The following is a 14,993-nucleotide window of genomic DNA, read 5'->3' on the forward strand; positions in this document are numbered from 1 at the left end:
TCTTCTTGTTGAACTCTATGTAACCTGCTTTTCACTCTAAGTTTATTTCCCAATTGCCCTTCTCATGCTTTGCTCAGTACAAGTCCATTTTCCTCCCAAAGCCTAATTCCCAACTGGAAATTTGCCTCCCTTTTCTCCCTGCACTAAGCTTCAGTACAAACGTCCTCAACAACATCTTCCATTAGCTCTTCAGTGACATTTCTTCAACTCAAGGCTCTTAAACATTGAAGTATCAATTTCTTCTGATCTCTTACATCTTCTTACATGTCTGATCTCTTACAACCTTTTAGAGAGGCAGATTTGAAGTGAAAGGAGAATGCAGAAGAAAGAGACAGTTTGAAGATCATGTACCTGGGCATGCTTGATGCAACAGAAAGAGGTCTCTACCAGGCCAAAGCCTGCTCATGCTCAGTAGAACCTGACAATTATGAGGTTGCAATTCTACAAAACACTTTTTTCCAAAGCTTGGAAATTAAGATAAATTTTTTACAGTGACCATAAAGAGTACAACTACATGTAAAGTCCACGTGCCTACTATGTTCAAAGTTTCTACTTCAAAGAAGAAAGTGAATAGGAGGCAAGTTTTAACAGTTTTTAAAAGCAAAGCTATTTAAGCAAGTAAAAAACATGTTATTAAATATTTTAATGCCAAAGTCTCACTTTGGTTGCCAAAATGGTATTTTCTAATGTGAAAGCATACTTACTCATAAGGACTTGCAAAAATTCTGTTCGTATAAAAATCACCAATATACCCACCATGGCCTGTCCAAAACACGTCGTACCCATCAGCACCTGTTGTGTTGCAATCCACTGTAACCTGTGAGCCTAAAAAATTGTGTTAAAGTGAGAAGTTATTTTCCATACTATAATTAAAGTTTATAAAGTTCTATTCAAAAACTCCTACACAGACCAGATAAGGATGGTCCCACAACCTTTCAGAAAAACTATTGTAACAAAGGGTCTATGTACACAGTGATCTGCAGTTTTGGAAAGATACTGGTAGGATGGAAGGTGCTTCTGTCTGGAGCATCACTTTCCCTGCAGATTCAAAGATGAATCTATTCTCAGAATCTCTTTCAGAATGGAAAGCAACACATGTGACAGAGAATCACTTGGGTTCCCTACCATTTTCTTCCCACCACAGAAACTTCACTAGGACTTTGTAAGCAACATGTTGTGTTTCTTTCCCTCTTTCATTCCCCAACACTACTTGAGATCAACATAGAGCAATTGAGCTGATCACTGAACTAGGTTTTTTTGGGGATTAAAAATACAGAATATGTCACTCTGCAAGTATAAATTCTCACTAGGGTACAAAATAATATTTTTATAAAGAAAATTGCTCACCAAGTTCCACTTCAATGGAGTTGTTTCTTGGATAAGATATTTCTGGTGGCTGTTTTGGTGGGCTCACTAATCAAAAGAAAGAAAGTGCTTTTCAGAAAACACATCAGCCTGTTCTACATTCTGTAACCCACGTACACTCTAAAAACCCCTGTACTCTGGGCAAGGTTGTCAGTAATTTTATAAAAGATATCACTCAATACTGGAAGTGTCATATCTCAGACAGTCATTGCTTCCAACTTAAAACTAAACTCTTCTTCTCCCCACCGGTTTCAAAATATCCACGCACTTGCTGTGTGGCTTGGCTGTCCCGTGGCATAAAAATCTTTTAATATTGCATGCACAGGTGCTGAGAAGGACATGGGTAAATATATCCTCTCCAATCTGGATAACCTGTCACCCAGCAGCTCACATGTATAAACTGGAACCCAATACTTTCAGAGTACAATTAATGTATTTCAGACTCCTACTACTGTAAAAGGGAAATATAATTTCCTGTACTCTAGTTAAAGGCCCTACAATTCTTCCCACAAGACTATCCATAAGGAAGTACAACACCAGTGGCACCTTTCACATTTGTATTAGGACTAGATATACGACACACAGGAGAGCCTATTTCAGTATTCAGTATCACTAAGGTTGGAAGAGACCTCAAAGATCATTGAGTCCAACCTGTTACCACAGACCTCATGATGATTTCTTCCTACAGGCTACAAAGGGAGAGTAGAGAGAGATCTAGATGTCTAGACTAGAAATGTCTCATTACAGCTATGGCCGTTTAATCTGATCTGACCTTATGGTCCTCATATTTTGCTGATCTATGTCATATACATACGACATTTAATCAATATGATACATAGCCATGAGATATATATACACACACAGGCAAAACAGGCAAGCACACAAAAAAGACCATTAAATGGTAATGTAATCTATTAGTAAAGCTGAAAACATCTTTTATCACCTGGAACGTGAAAGCATTATTGGTATTTCATACCTCGATACAGCACAGCTTTTTCAGTGATCCAGTATCAACCTCATAATGCTGTGCTAGCAAAGGCGTTCAAGTGTTACAGCTAGGTCTTCGCTTTTGTTTTGCTTGGGCTAGTAGCCCCCCAACATAAATCAGATTCCACTGAGTTAGACATAGAATAACAGAGATCAGCAGTTCTTGTACTAAGGAGATTAAAACCAAAAATAGAAGAGAATAAAGTTTGAAGGAGTCATATTGGACACAAAGAGTCAAGATACTGCAATAACTTGGACTTGTTTAGATCACTGTTATTGCATCAAGAGGACCGTGCAAAACAGAAGAAAGCAGGACAGGCAGTACAGAGGGTGCAGCTAAAGCAGAAAGTAATTGTGCCTATCAAGCCTTACAGGCCACCTCTTTAAGGATCTTGGCAGATGGTCTGGGCAGCAAGTCTTTGATATTCTGCAACTTTGAAAGGGGGAATGAATCTTCAATGCAGCAGCAACAACAGAAAAAAAAAATATAAACTCTCAGTCAGTAAAAGCTAGGAGCCCTTAGCATGCATATGCTCAAATTGGGTCTTTTAGCTCTTACCTTTAGAAACCTGCACAGAAATTTAGAGTCCCTGATATGAACACAAACACAGTGAAATTACCTGCTTACCTTCTACAGTCAGAGTGACATCTCGTGAAATGTTGTATTGTTTTCCATTGTAGGTATATGTTGTTTCACATGTATAGTTTCCTCGATCATGTACAGTCACATTGAAAATAATAAGATCACTGTTTGAGAAGGCAAACCTCTTCCCTTCCAACAGCTGGCACTCCTAAATATGTGCAGAGAACGCTGTTAATTCATACCACTCTCTCCCCACAGTTTGTCTCTCTTTAATGCAATCTGAATTTTCAACAGATTATACAGCATAAGAATGGATGCTTTGCCAAGGCTGAAGAATCAAGAGAGAAGTGGGATAAAGAGCAAAGTATACATTATTTTGGCTCTTTAAATTCAAAGATACTCTAGTATATTTCCTATAGAAAACAACTTTCAATATCAGCAAACAAAGTAGAAATTTTCAATAAGAAATTGAAATGCAAGTGTCAAGATTCATAAAAATATTCATTTATGAAGAATCGATTAATAATTATTTTAAGTACTTAAATACTCTTGGTACCACATGGACTGCATGGCCAAGAGGCAGGAATGCTGCAGAAGGCACTACATTCTTATAAAGAATATAATAATAAATAAGTATGAACAACACAACGTGGTGTTTATTAATTAAATAATATCGAGTGTGCCATGGATATGTCATCTCCTACAAATGGCATACTAAGTGTTTTTGCACAGAACAAATACGCAGCAGCATGTCACTAGCAGGTAAGGAGATGCCACCTGGTGGATACATGCATCAACATCTTTCCTACATTGAAGCTGGATTTCTATACCACTAATCAAAACATCTGGATGCACTTTTAAAAGATAAGTAGTCTTAATCATCTTCCAATTTATTTTAAAAGCATTCTTCTCTCATTTACAACAAATCCTTAGTTTTCCTCCTACAGTTCACAAACATCAATGATTACTTTAAGTAATGGAGTTGTAACAGTACAGAGCACAGTAAATGGAATGGAATGGACCAGACCAGGTTGGAAGAGACCTTCAAGATCATCGTGTCCAACCTATCATCCAACACCACCTAATCAACTAAACCATGCAACCAAGCACCCTATCAAGTCTCCTCCTGAACACCTCCAGTGATGGTGACTCCACCATCTCCTCGGGCAGCCCATTCCAATTCTCACCTTATACCACTGAACAGGCTGAATGTGCTTCCCATTCCTGAAAAAATCCAAGTGGGGACACACAACCCTTGCAGATGATGATGTGAATATTACCTCCTCTACAGCAAATTTTTCATTTATGCATAAACCTTCAATCCTCTCAAAGACTGTTACTTTTGTACGCATTTTCCTGAAGCTCGTCAAATTCCTGCAATTAATATAGCATAATTAAATTAACCTATTTGGCATATTTTCCAACTGAAAAATATATTGCATTCATTTTAGGAGAAGAAGTTTTTGTTTCCTTTTGCCTACTAGAAAAAGAAAAAAAAAAAAAAAAAAAGAACCCCAAAATAGACTTTGCACAATTTCAACTTAGTTTTGTGAACACACTCTCCCATCTTCATTTATTTCTCTTACCCCCAAAATTCTACTTGCTTTATAAAAGCTTTTCCCATTGCAATTAATTTCTGTAGCAACATAATTTTTTTCAACTTTCACCTTATGACACATTCATAATCTCCAGAATCTTCTAACATTGCAGGAAGAAACCAAATTAAATTCTTCTGCTGATGAATTCTAGAAAGTTTGTCTCTAGGCACAGCTGTCTGGTTACCAACTTTATACCATGTTAAGTTGTAGTCTCCATTTTTGAAGTTCTTCTCCACTGAACACGTAATAGCCAGAGGCTGCCCATCAGGCACAAGACTTTGCCTCAACATCACATCATAGGCTTCACATTTTTCTAAACAAAAGAGATAAACATTAAAGAGAAGCTCAAACGCTGTAAAAGAATGTACCAAGCTCACTTCTTGATTACATTTTAATAGTTCATTGGAATTTTTACCTCTATTCTCAAGTGATATACTAAAAATATATTTATAACCCATTTTCTTTACAGTTTTAAGTACAGATGCAGTTATGCCACTACATGGTTTCTTGAATGCAAACTATACTCAGTAGAATCTCTCCATTTGCAGCAGACTGTCATTTGTAGTTTTTCAGTTCAGAAGCAAATTATCAAAGTACTTGTATTTCTCCAGTCTGTTGCATGCATATGTACACAAACACACCCAGACAAATCTCACATTTTATGTCCCTATTCACTAACTTTACTTAACAGCAGTCAATCTTCAAGACAGGCCATGCTTTCAGTACTCAAACATCCTAAGAGGACACCAAAATTAAAGTCATTGTTGGAAAAATACTAAGTTTTGCCATGGAAATTACAACTCATCTGTTATTCTATGAGCATTTAGAAAGGAATTATTACAAGCACTTACCAATAAGCTCATTTTCTTTACTCCTGAGCCAGCAAGAGTCACACAGGAAAAGAGTAACACCATTACTTTTTTTTTACTTTCTTTTTTCATTTCTATTTTTTATTCCCTTCAATGTGACAAAAAGGCACCAACTCTGGATACTATAATCAGATTACTGTTTCCTTAGAACACAAGAACAGCTGCATAGAGTCGTATGTCTGTCCAAACCTTTGTCTCTGAGAACAGCAGTGGCAAATGTATAAAAAAAGAGAGTAGGGCATAAAAAGGAGAGTAGTACTTTGCTTTTGGTTCCTTTCTTTCCTCTTATGTTCTGCATGAAAAACCATTCACTGAATTTTATAATTTCTTCGGGTATCACATATTTCTTGTTACAAGAAACACCAAACTAAACTTTCCCTCATCTGCCTGGCATACAGCAATCACAATTTTATACAACTCCAACACATCTTGCCTCAGTTGTCTCTTTCCTTTACTTCAGAGTCCTCATTCATTTAATTACTTCTTATATGGAAGACATCCTATATTGGACAACACTGTCACTCATCTCTCTAACTCTTCTGATGCAGTCTTTCCATGACAGAATGACCAGAATTGCAGAGTTCAGTTGATGCACACTCACCAAAAGGACACAGAGTAACATAATGAAGTTTGGAGTTTTCTGCCTTACTGTTTTCCCAAGATTCTGCTTTTCTGACCACTGCTGATGAAAGAGCTAACGCTTCCAGAAAGCATTCAGAGATGTCCAAGTAGCACTTTTCCCAAGTTGCTATTAACTAAGCTCGTGCTAAGATCACACACATACAATGTACATGTGTGTTACCTTTCCATGCCCTTCCACAACCATTCGACTTTATTTATCGACACTATCACTAAACCATTTAATATCCAGACGAGCTCTAAACAGTGAGCATCCCTTAACCAGCGAGGGATAATTTTGCATCATTCACAGTTCTCACCACCTCACTATATACCTTTCACAAATTACTTATCAAAACATCAAATTGCTCATCTATTTGTACTGATTGCCCCACAACAACTTTGATGGTTATGAAATGCTATGGTCACAGGAAGTGGTAAGACTTTTCTTCTGCTGTTAAATGCTAATATTCTGAAACAGTGTCTTTTTTCTTTGGATTTTGGAATTTTTTTTTTGGTGGGGGTTTTGGGGGTTTTGCTTGTTTGGTTGTTTGGTTTGGTTTTGTTGGGGCTTTTTGTTTGGTTTTTTTCCCCCACACATTTCTTGTCTCATTTTCTCTAAAACCCCCTCCCCCAATGCCATCCATTATTTCAGTAGAGCAGGAAAAAATTATAAAGGTACACACATAACTAAACAGATGATAAAAACGTCACTGGGCAGATGGGCAGCCAACTAATCACCTCTTTATATGGTTATTTACTTAGCCAAAAACCAGACTGTGCAGTGGATTGGTGAACCCTGCACTGCAGCTTGTCCATGGGCACAAAAACTTAAATCAAACCAAACCCAAACCATTTCCAATCAGATAGCCTACTAGAAATTCAAGCAAATTCATTATTTTTTCCCTCTCTTGCTAGAAATTCAAGGAATGGAAATTCATTATATTTTTCTTTTAACAGTATGGCACTGCTGCAAGATTCCAGGTGGAAAGACAAGATGGGCAGAGTCCAACAGGATGGCATTCAACAAGTCCAAGTGCTGGGTGCTGCACTTTGGTTGCAACAACCCCATGCAGCGCTATAGGCTAGGGACAGAGTGGCTGGAGAGCAACCAGGCAGAAAGGGACCTGGGGGTACTGGCAGATAGTAGGCTGAACATGAGCCAGCAGAGTGTCCAGGTAGCCAAGAAGGCCAATGGCATCCTGGTCTGCATCAGAAACAGTGTGGCCAGCAGGATCAGGGAAGTCATTGTGCCCCTGTACTCAGCACTGGTTAGGCCACACCTTGAGTCCTGTGTCCAGTTCTGGGCCCCTCAATTTAAGAAGGACATTGAGACTCTGGAACGTGTCCAGAGAAGGGCAACAAGGCTGGTGAGAGGCCTCAAGCACAAGCCTTATGTGGAAAGGCTGAGGGAGCTGGGGGTGTTTGGCCTCAAGAAGAGGAGGCTCAGGGGAGACCTTATTGCTCTCTACAACTACCTGAAGGGAGGTTGTAGCCAGGTGCGTGTTAGTCTCTTCTGCCAGGCAACCAGCACCAGAACGAGAGGACACAGTCTCAAACTGTGCCAGGGAAAGCTTAGGCTCGAGGTGAGGAGAAAGTTCTTCCTAGAAAGAGTGATTGGCCATTGGAATGTGCTGTCCAGGGAGGTGATGGAATCACCATCCCTGGAGGAGTTCAAAAAAGGATTGGAAGTGGCACTTGAAGCCATGGTTTAGTTAGTCATGAGCTGTTGGGTAATAGGTTGGACTGGATGATCTCTGAGGTCTTTTCCAACGTTTTTAATTCTATGGTTCTATGATTATGACACTAACTCATACAGACCATCTGAAAAGTTTTAAGCATGAATTGTATTGTTGGTTGATGGCTGAAAGGCAAAACCAAACAGTAGCAAGTAAGGTCAGGCAGACTGGATTAGATGATCTCAAGAGTTCCCTTCCAAACTAAATGCTTCTGTAGTAAGTTAGTACACAAAATGTAGAGTCATACAATTTTTAAGGCTGGAAAAGACCTATAAGATAATGAAGCCCAACTATTAACCTAACCAAGCCTGCTGCTAAACCACAGATTCATAGATTGCATTGGGTTGGAAGGAACCCTCAGAGGTCATTTTGTCCAAACCCTCTGCAGTGAGCACAGACAACTCCAACTACATCAGGGTGCCCAGGGACACATCAAGTCTGATCTTGAATGTCTCCAGGGATGAGGCCTCAACCACATCTCTGAGCAACCTGTTCCATGTTTTCACAACTCTCATTGTAAAGAGCTGCTGCTTTATGTCCAACCTAAATCTATCCTGCTCTAGCATAAAACCATTGCCCCTCATCCCAACGCTACAAGCCCTTCTAAGCAGTCCTTCTCCAGACTTCTTAGTCCCCCTCAGATAGTGAAATATAGCTATAAGATCTCCCTGAAGACTTCTGTTCTCCAGGATGAACAGCCCCAATTCTTGCAGCCTGTCTTAAACTATGACCTTAGGCACCACATCTATACATCTTTTAAATACCTCCATGATTCAACAACTCCCCTGGGCAGCCTTTGCCAGTGCTTGACAACCCTTCCAATAAATATTTTTTTCCTCACATTCAAATGTACGTCTTACAGGTTCCTGCTTTTAGGACTGTTTAAAAGAATTCATTGGTGAGAACATAAATTTGACTTTCACAACCATTGTCACATAAAATTAGTATTACTTGTGTGAAAAAAAATGTGTCAGAACAAGACCTTTCATAGCCATCCATGAACTTACCTACAATAATTAAAAACAGAAGTGCTGTTGTGATATTACACAAAACCAACATTTTTGCTGTCGTGTTTCCCTGCAGAAGTGAAAATAAAACCTTTGGTTAGTGGTTTCCAGTATAAACTTCCATAATTTGAAGTCATCATTTGCATTTGTTACAAGTTAATATAGGAATTACACAAGCTAATATAGAACATAGGAAATACAGGGATTCTCTTTAGCTTGTTCTGAGTTTGCAAACTGCTTGTTCAACCTGACAGCTCCTAATTATTATACCAAAAGGGGGCAGGGTGGGGAAAGTGACCCTTTTGTATTCGGTTTGTCAAGCACCAGGGATTTTTTACATCTCTAGCACACTCCTCTCCAGTTCCTGCTTTCCCAAGCTACAGTCTCAGTGACTCTAAGCATCCCCTAGATGGAATCTGATTTCATATTTCTGACCATCTTTGCCACCCTTATCCTGTACTATCTCCAGTGATGCTACAGCCTTTCTGAGGTAGGGAGGGGAGAACAGAACTTACATATAACCATCAAAAAATAGGTGCTCTACAGATTTATAAACTAAAACATTTCTGTTCGTTTTCATGTTAATAATTTCCTATTAATTTCTGACAACCTATTTGTTCTTCGAGTGCTACTGACCTCATATTTTCCATGGGCCTATGCAGTAAAATCCCAAGATCTCATCATTGAGTGTTAAAAATCAAGTAAACCCAGTCAGCCACCAAACACACACTGTTTTCATTGTAATTTTTCTTCACATTTATCTACCATGAATTTCTTCCATGCTTATTACCCAGACATTCACTATCACAACATCCTTCTGCCACGCTTTGCAATTAACATCTCTGTGTTCTAGCCTGAGTAGCTTTGTATTGTTGGCAAATTCTGCCACTGCACCAGTTTCCCTCTGCCCAGATAAATACATATATACACTGACCAGAAGACAGTGTGGGACTACAGTAGCTATCTTCCTCCATCTGAAAAACTGAGCATTTATATTCTACCTATTTACCTACACATGTGAGAATAAATACATTACAGCAGATTTGCTTCATCAAGAGCCTCAGCTGAATGCCTTTTGGAGATTAAATCAGATGGCATCCAACCATGTCTCCTGTGTCCAGCATGCCCACATACACACGTACAACTCTAGCACACTTCCAATATCTGAGAGCTACGACTGCTTTTTACTAAAGTCACTGTTGACTCTTTTCCTGTATAATTTATCTTTCACTGACTCAATTTTTTTAAGCAGTTTCTACCCAGCTGCCTGCTGCAGATACCAGGTTCACTGGTCTTTAGTTCTGGGCTTCCTTGTGATCTCCTGGGGAGGATAAAAGAAACATTCATCACTTTCTGGTCTTTTGGTTCCAAATGAGACATTTACAACAAAAGAAAACATACCAGCCAGATGTGAACTATTTTGTTCTTTTAACTGCCTTTTTTACTGACTTTTCAATTTGAGACAGACCCTTCCGCAGCAGGTCAGTCATAAGAAAGGGTACTAGCACTGAAATCCATGCTCTTTCAGGATAAACAAAAATGCAAAAATTAACTTTTATTTTTCCCCTTGCTACATTTGCACCTTCCCACACCCCATCTCATAGGGAGTTTTATACCTGAATGATCTATTGACTATCAGGGCTCTGTGGTATGTTTCTTAGATCCTTCTCCAAATATATTAGGGTTATCTGTTGCATGCCTCTAGCAAGTTGTTCTTACACTTTATCTCCCTTACTTCATTCTGTTCAACCTACCACAGTTTTTACAGCACTGTGGAAGGACAAATGGAATTATTTAAACTAAAGAATGAGCAGGAGTATCCCATCCTATTGTGAAGAATCTTTTAACTGATCACCAGTTTCTACAACAGTCAAAGATGGCACTTCCGGCTGCTGTGTCTTACTTCACCGAACTGACTCAGAAGCCTGCCATATATTGAGTCATCTACACTGCTGCATGCACTGCCTGCTTTCTTCCTTCTTCCTTTTGTCTCCTCCTCCCTCAATGCAAATTTCGGCTCAAATGACCAGGCAGGCCATTTCTTGCCCAGCTGTAAGAAGGAACAAGTCCCTGCAAGAATGCTAAGCATATGAAGAAGTACACAAGGTGTTATGTGTTTCCACAAAAGCTCTAACTTCCTTCACTAATTCTGACAGACAGAAACTCTTAAAATTTCTAGGTTTTAACTTTGAAGAAAATGAAAATATTATAATTTAAAGAGAAAATGGGACTGAATAGACTCCACTCAGAACCAGGTGTATTCTCTTTCTGGCTTTTCTGAATTGCTGTTTTTTCATACAGCCTGTTCTATTAGAGTGCTACTTCTAGTGCTCTGTGTCACACATAGTGTCTCAGGAGCAGATCCGGTTGATGTAGTAGCATTTTGATATGTTCTGAAGGAAAGTCTTAACAGAAAGCTACTTCTCTCTAAACTCAATGTTCAATTTAAGTCTATAATTGTATCTTTTGCCAACAGGGAAGGCCTGAAATCATATGTAGCTCTGTGTAAAACCATACACATGAACTGCTCAGAAGATATTTCTTCTTGTCTCTGACTTTTCACTATGAAGAAGCTTCCATTTCTGTGGAAGGTATACCCAGCAATAAAACCAATCCCTGCTGTGTGCATGCACTCATGTAATTCATGATACAAATACATGCAGTCAGGTGCAATGGTTTTCCTACCATATTGCACCATGAGAAACAGCTACATTTTTCTCTTTTCTCAGACATTTTGTCCACATCTTGAGCCTGCAATTGGTCTATGGAGCTTTACAGGACAGAATTTAACTAGAGTTATCTTTGCCCAAATTTTCCAGAGAGAAAAACAGTCTCTGCTTCACTCTTGAAAGGAAATACTTGTATCTATTTCAGATTAAAAATAAAACAAACAAAAAAAAGTCTGAAGGAGGACTTCCTTGACATACATCTAAATTACAACTACACCATTTGTATCATACAGTAAATCATAATTCTCACATGGCTCTCACTAATTTGTGCAGGCTTGTAGCATTTTTTCTCTGAATCATTTATTCAAAAACACAGATTAAGCCATTCAATGGTCCCAGAATTGAGAGAATTGACAAGTCAGAGCATCTCACCATTCCTTTTTACATTAGACCACAAACATTTTAAATCATCAACAAATATATTCTCATACTACCTGAAACGCTTCTGTTAACTGCAAGGCACAGCATGGCTCTTCAAGAGAGTGGAATTGTCTCACTTCCGATCTAGGAAAAATGATTACAACAAATGCTTGGATTCCTTCGATACTGAGCCATCTCTAAACTGCTGCTGAAAGAGGGACAGGAGGTATTTCCCCTGTGTTCACAAGTTGTCACAGCACTGCGATTCTCGATACGTTGGTTTTTTTTCCCCGACATCCCTCACCAGGTACGGCAGGAAATCACCTATCAATATTCTTCCTGTAAGTTCTTACGTTTCCCTCTAACCATTAACCAGAAAGGAAGGGGCTATGTCGTTAGTGGCGCTTCGAGTCTCCGGTCCGGGCGCACTGACGGGCCCTTCGGCAGGCTAGGGCTTGCCGTGTGCTCCTGGAGGACCCAGCAGACCCGGGGGGCACGACTTAACTTCCAGAAGTTAAATCCGACGCTTTCTCTGGGAAAGCGAGCCACGCCGCACGCTCGGCTCGCAGATGAAAATGCTTTCTAAACAGATCTCACTCCCGCTCCTCAACTGTCCCCAGCTTCCTCAGGAGGAACCACCTCGGGCTGAGCCATCTCTCAGGTGCTCCTGTTCAAGTAAGGGCGCATGTCTTCAGATTCCCCCCACCGGATTATTCTAAACCGGCTGACATCGCCCGCCCCGCTACACCTGACCGTTCCCCGCCGTCCTCTACTCGCTGTGACACCGTCGGCCACCGGCGCTCATCACGGGCGGGCGCAGCCCCTCACTCCCCAGCCGGCGCTGCCGACCCTCCGTCGCATCGCTGCGGGGTGAGCCCTGCCGTCCCCTTCACGGGCAGGCGAATTTCCTCCGCCGGACAGGCCACTGTCCACGGGAATGCCAGGCGGAACGTACCTGCTGTGCGACTGCCCGCCCGGCCGTGGGGCGGCGGAGCGAGGAGAGCGCTGCCCTCGCTGCCGTCTCTGCCGGCCCTCGCCCTCTGGCTGCGGCAGCTCCTGGCGTCCGAGCTTCGGCCTCCCTTCCCGGGCCACCGCTCGCAAACCTAGGTGCAGTGAAGTAGACTCGAGTCAAGGCTGGGATGGCCGGAGCTGGCAGGCGGCGCTGATTAAACCCAGCTGCGAAAAACAAGGAACTTGGGCAAGAGCCACTTTCTGCAGGAAAAGGCACGCAAGGCGGCCGCCGCGCTGCAATACCCCCCCCGGCCCTGCTGCCTGAGCCACCATCCCCAGCACAGCGGAAATCCTCCACGCCTTGCATGGTTTGGGGTGACTGGCCCTCCTTTTTTTTTTTTTTTTTGGGGGGGGGGGAGAAGGCGGGGAGAAGGAGGGAGTGGGGGCGTCGGTTTGTTTGCTTTGTTTGTTTGTGGGGGTTGTTGTTTTGGTGGGGGCGGGAGGCGAACACAACTGTGATTGGTTGGTTGTGTAGCATGTGCAGCTGCAAATTGCCTTGGTCCAAGAGTCTGTGCCACTGTGGAAGATAAAGATGCTGTCAGGACTGTGGGGATTGTTGGCAGGAGCATCTCAGGGATGTCACTCCTTTTATTTGCTTCTTCGACAGGCTACTCTGACAGCTTGGTCTAAGTTCCCCGGACTAGCACCTGTCACTGAGATAGTTGGAGCAGAAGCTTAAACATAAAAGTTTAGTCCCATTTAGCCCATAAATTTTTGCCTACAATTTAACAACTGCTAAGCATCCCCAATATAATTTAGATGTTATTTAGTTTGTGGCTGTTCCTTTCATTTTGGTGTTTCTTCTTTGTTTCACTAGGATACCACAGCTGGAGTCGAGTTCTTCAAAGCAGAAGCTCTTGAAATGTATCCTGATGAATAAATAATCTGATATGGGCATTTTTAAGGCTGCACTGTTTTGTTGACTAACAACTAAAATGGATACGAAGATAGAAGAGAGCAGACAGCTCAAAGAAGACAGCAATCATGGACCTTCTAGAATTATCAAGGCAGACATTGATGGTTTTTTACAATACATTATAAAAACATTTGCTAAGCAAATTACAAACATTCTGCAAAAACTGTGGAGAATGATCCAAAAGTCCTACTCCTTCCACCCAGATTTCTCATTTACTTCTGGTAAAACTTTCATACTCTATCCCTGTATAGTACCTAAAATACATTTGATTGTTCTGGTATTGTATTTATAAACCATCCTGCCCTCCATGTGGTACCCACAGGTAAGCAAATAGAGGATATTACATCCCATAATACCTGCACATGTTGTCCTCCATCAATGCAGGGTATGTAGTGCTGGTTGGAGGCATGTTGTAACAGCTCCAGGTGTTGTGCTGTTGGGAGGAACACAGAGAATGAATTAATTTCTGGCTCAGCAGGATTTGTGCAGTCAGCTAGTCTCTCTTCAATCAGCAATTATGTCTACATCTCATTTTGGAAATGTTTCTTATTCTCTGCATTAGGTCAAATAATTTTTATGCAAGATTTCTAGTTTCTGTCTAGTTACTTTGCACCACCAATAAACATCTATGAGTTAACTCTGATTAACTTAAAGGCAAGTGAGGTGCTCCCTAATCTGCTTTACAATATTCATCTAGAAGCACTCATATTAAAAAAAATCATTTTTTGGAAGAATTCTGAGACATACATACTGGATGTTCTGCTGTATACAGTTTGGGTTTCTTTTCATATATTCATTATATGTTTCTGGTATAAAGGACATCAAAATGGACAGGTAAAATAAGAACAATCATTCAACTCCTCAGTGTTTGATATGAATCAGGATTTAGGAAAAAAACAGATGGTAAGGCTGAACAAATAATAGGAATGGCTGGATTCTGTGAGACAGAAACATACAGAACACGGCAGCCACAAGGCAGAAATTGCAGGGAAGAGCAGAGAAACCACTTGTCTGAGGAAAGCAGACATTGACAACAGTCTGCACAAATTTTTCATGTGGTTGCCAGGAACACTTCAAAGGAGACCAAAAACCACCAGCTCCAGCAGTGAAGATGATGCTAAGCAAAGAGTTTTCCAAACATCCACCTGGTCAAATCTGTGCAGAGGAATGTACTTTTTTAAATTTTTTTGGGGTGTGTGTGTGCATCAAAA

General features: G+C 40.7%; 1 protein-coding gene across 4 annotated transcripts in view; it reads right to left on the minus strand.

Annotated features, from left to right (window-relative positions):
• Window positions 1-12,902, minus strand: part of LOC137441154 (interleukin-1 receptor type 1-like) — a 28,022-nt gene extending 15,120 nt beyond the window's left edge. The window contains exons 1-8 of one of the 4 annotated variants that reach the window (XM_068138162.1): window positions 12,811-12,896; window positions 11,930-11,999; window positions 8,767-8,836; window positions 4,729-4,846; window positions 4,123-4,309; window positions 2,981-3,143; window positions 1,348-1,413; window positions 705-825 (exon numbers count right to left, since the gene is read on the minus strand). In XM_068138162.1, coding sequence (XP_067994263.1) covers window positions 705-825; window positions 1,348-1,413; window positions 2,981-3,143; window positions 4,123-4,309; window positions 4,729-4,846; window positions 8,767-8,818 — 707 coding nt within the window. In that variant the 5' untranslated portion in view covers window positions 8,819-8,836; window positions 11,930-11,999; window positions 12,811-12,896. Of the gene's footprint in view, window positions 1-704; window positions 826-1,347; window positions 1,414-2,980; window positions 3,144-4,122; window positions 4,310-4,602; window positions 4,847-5,384; window positions 7,285-8,766; window positions 8,837-11,929; window positions 12,000-12,810 lie in introns of those variants that run through there. The other 3 variants (XM_068138146.1, XM_068138172.1, XM_068138156.1) reach the window with 3 other exon arrangements.
• Between the last annotated feature and the right edge of the window lie 2,091 nt (window positions 12,903-14,993).

The sequence above is a fragment of the Melanerpes formicivorus genome, unplaced genomic scaffold, assembly GCF_026170545.1.
Source record: "Melanerpes formicivorus ecotype bairdi unplaced genomic scaffold, bMelFor1.0.p_v2 SCAF_1, whole genome shotgun sequence".
In the NCBI taxonomy this organism is placed as follows: domain Eukaryota; kingdom Metazoa; phylum Chordata; class Aves; order Piciformes; family Picidae; genus Melanerpes; species Melanerpes formicivorus.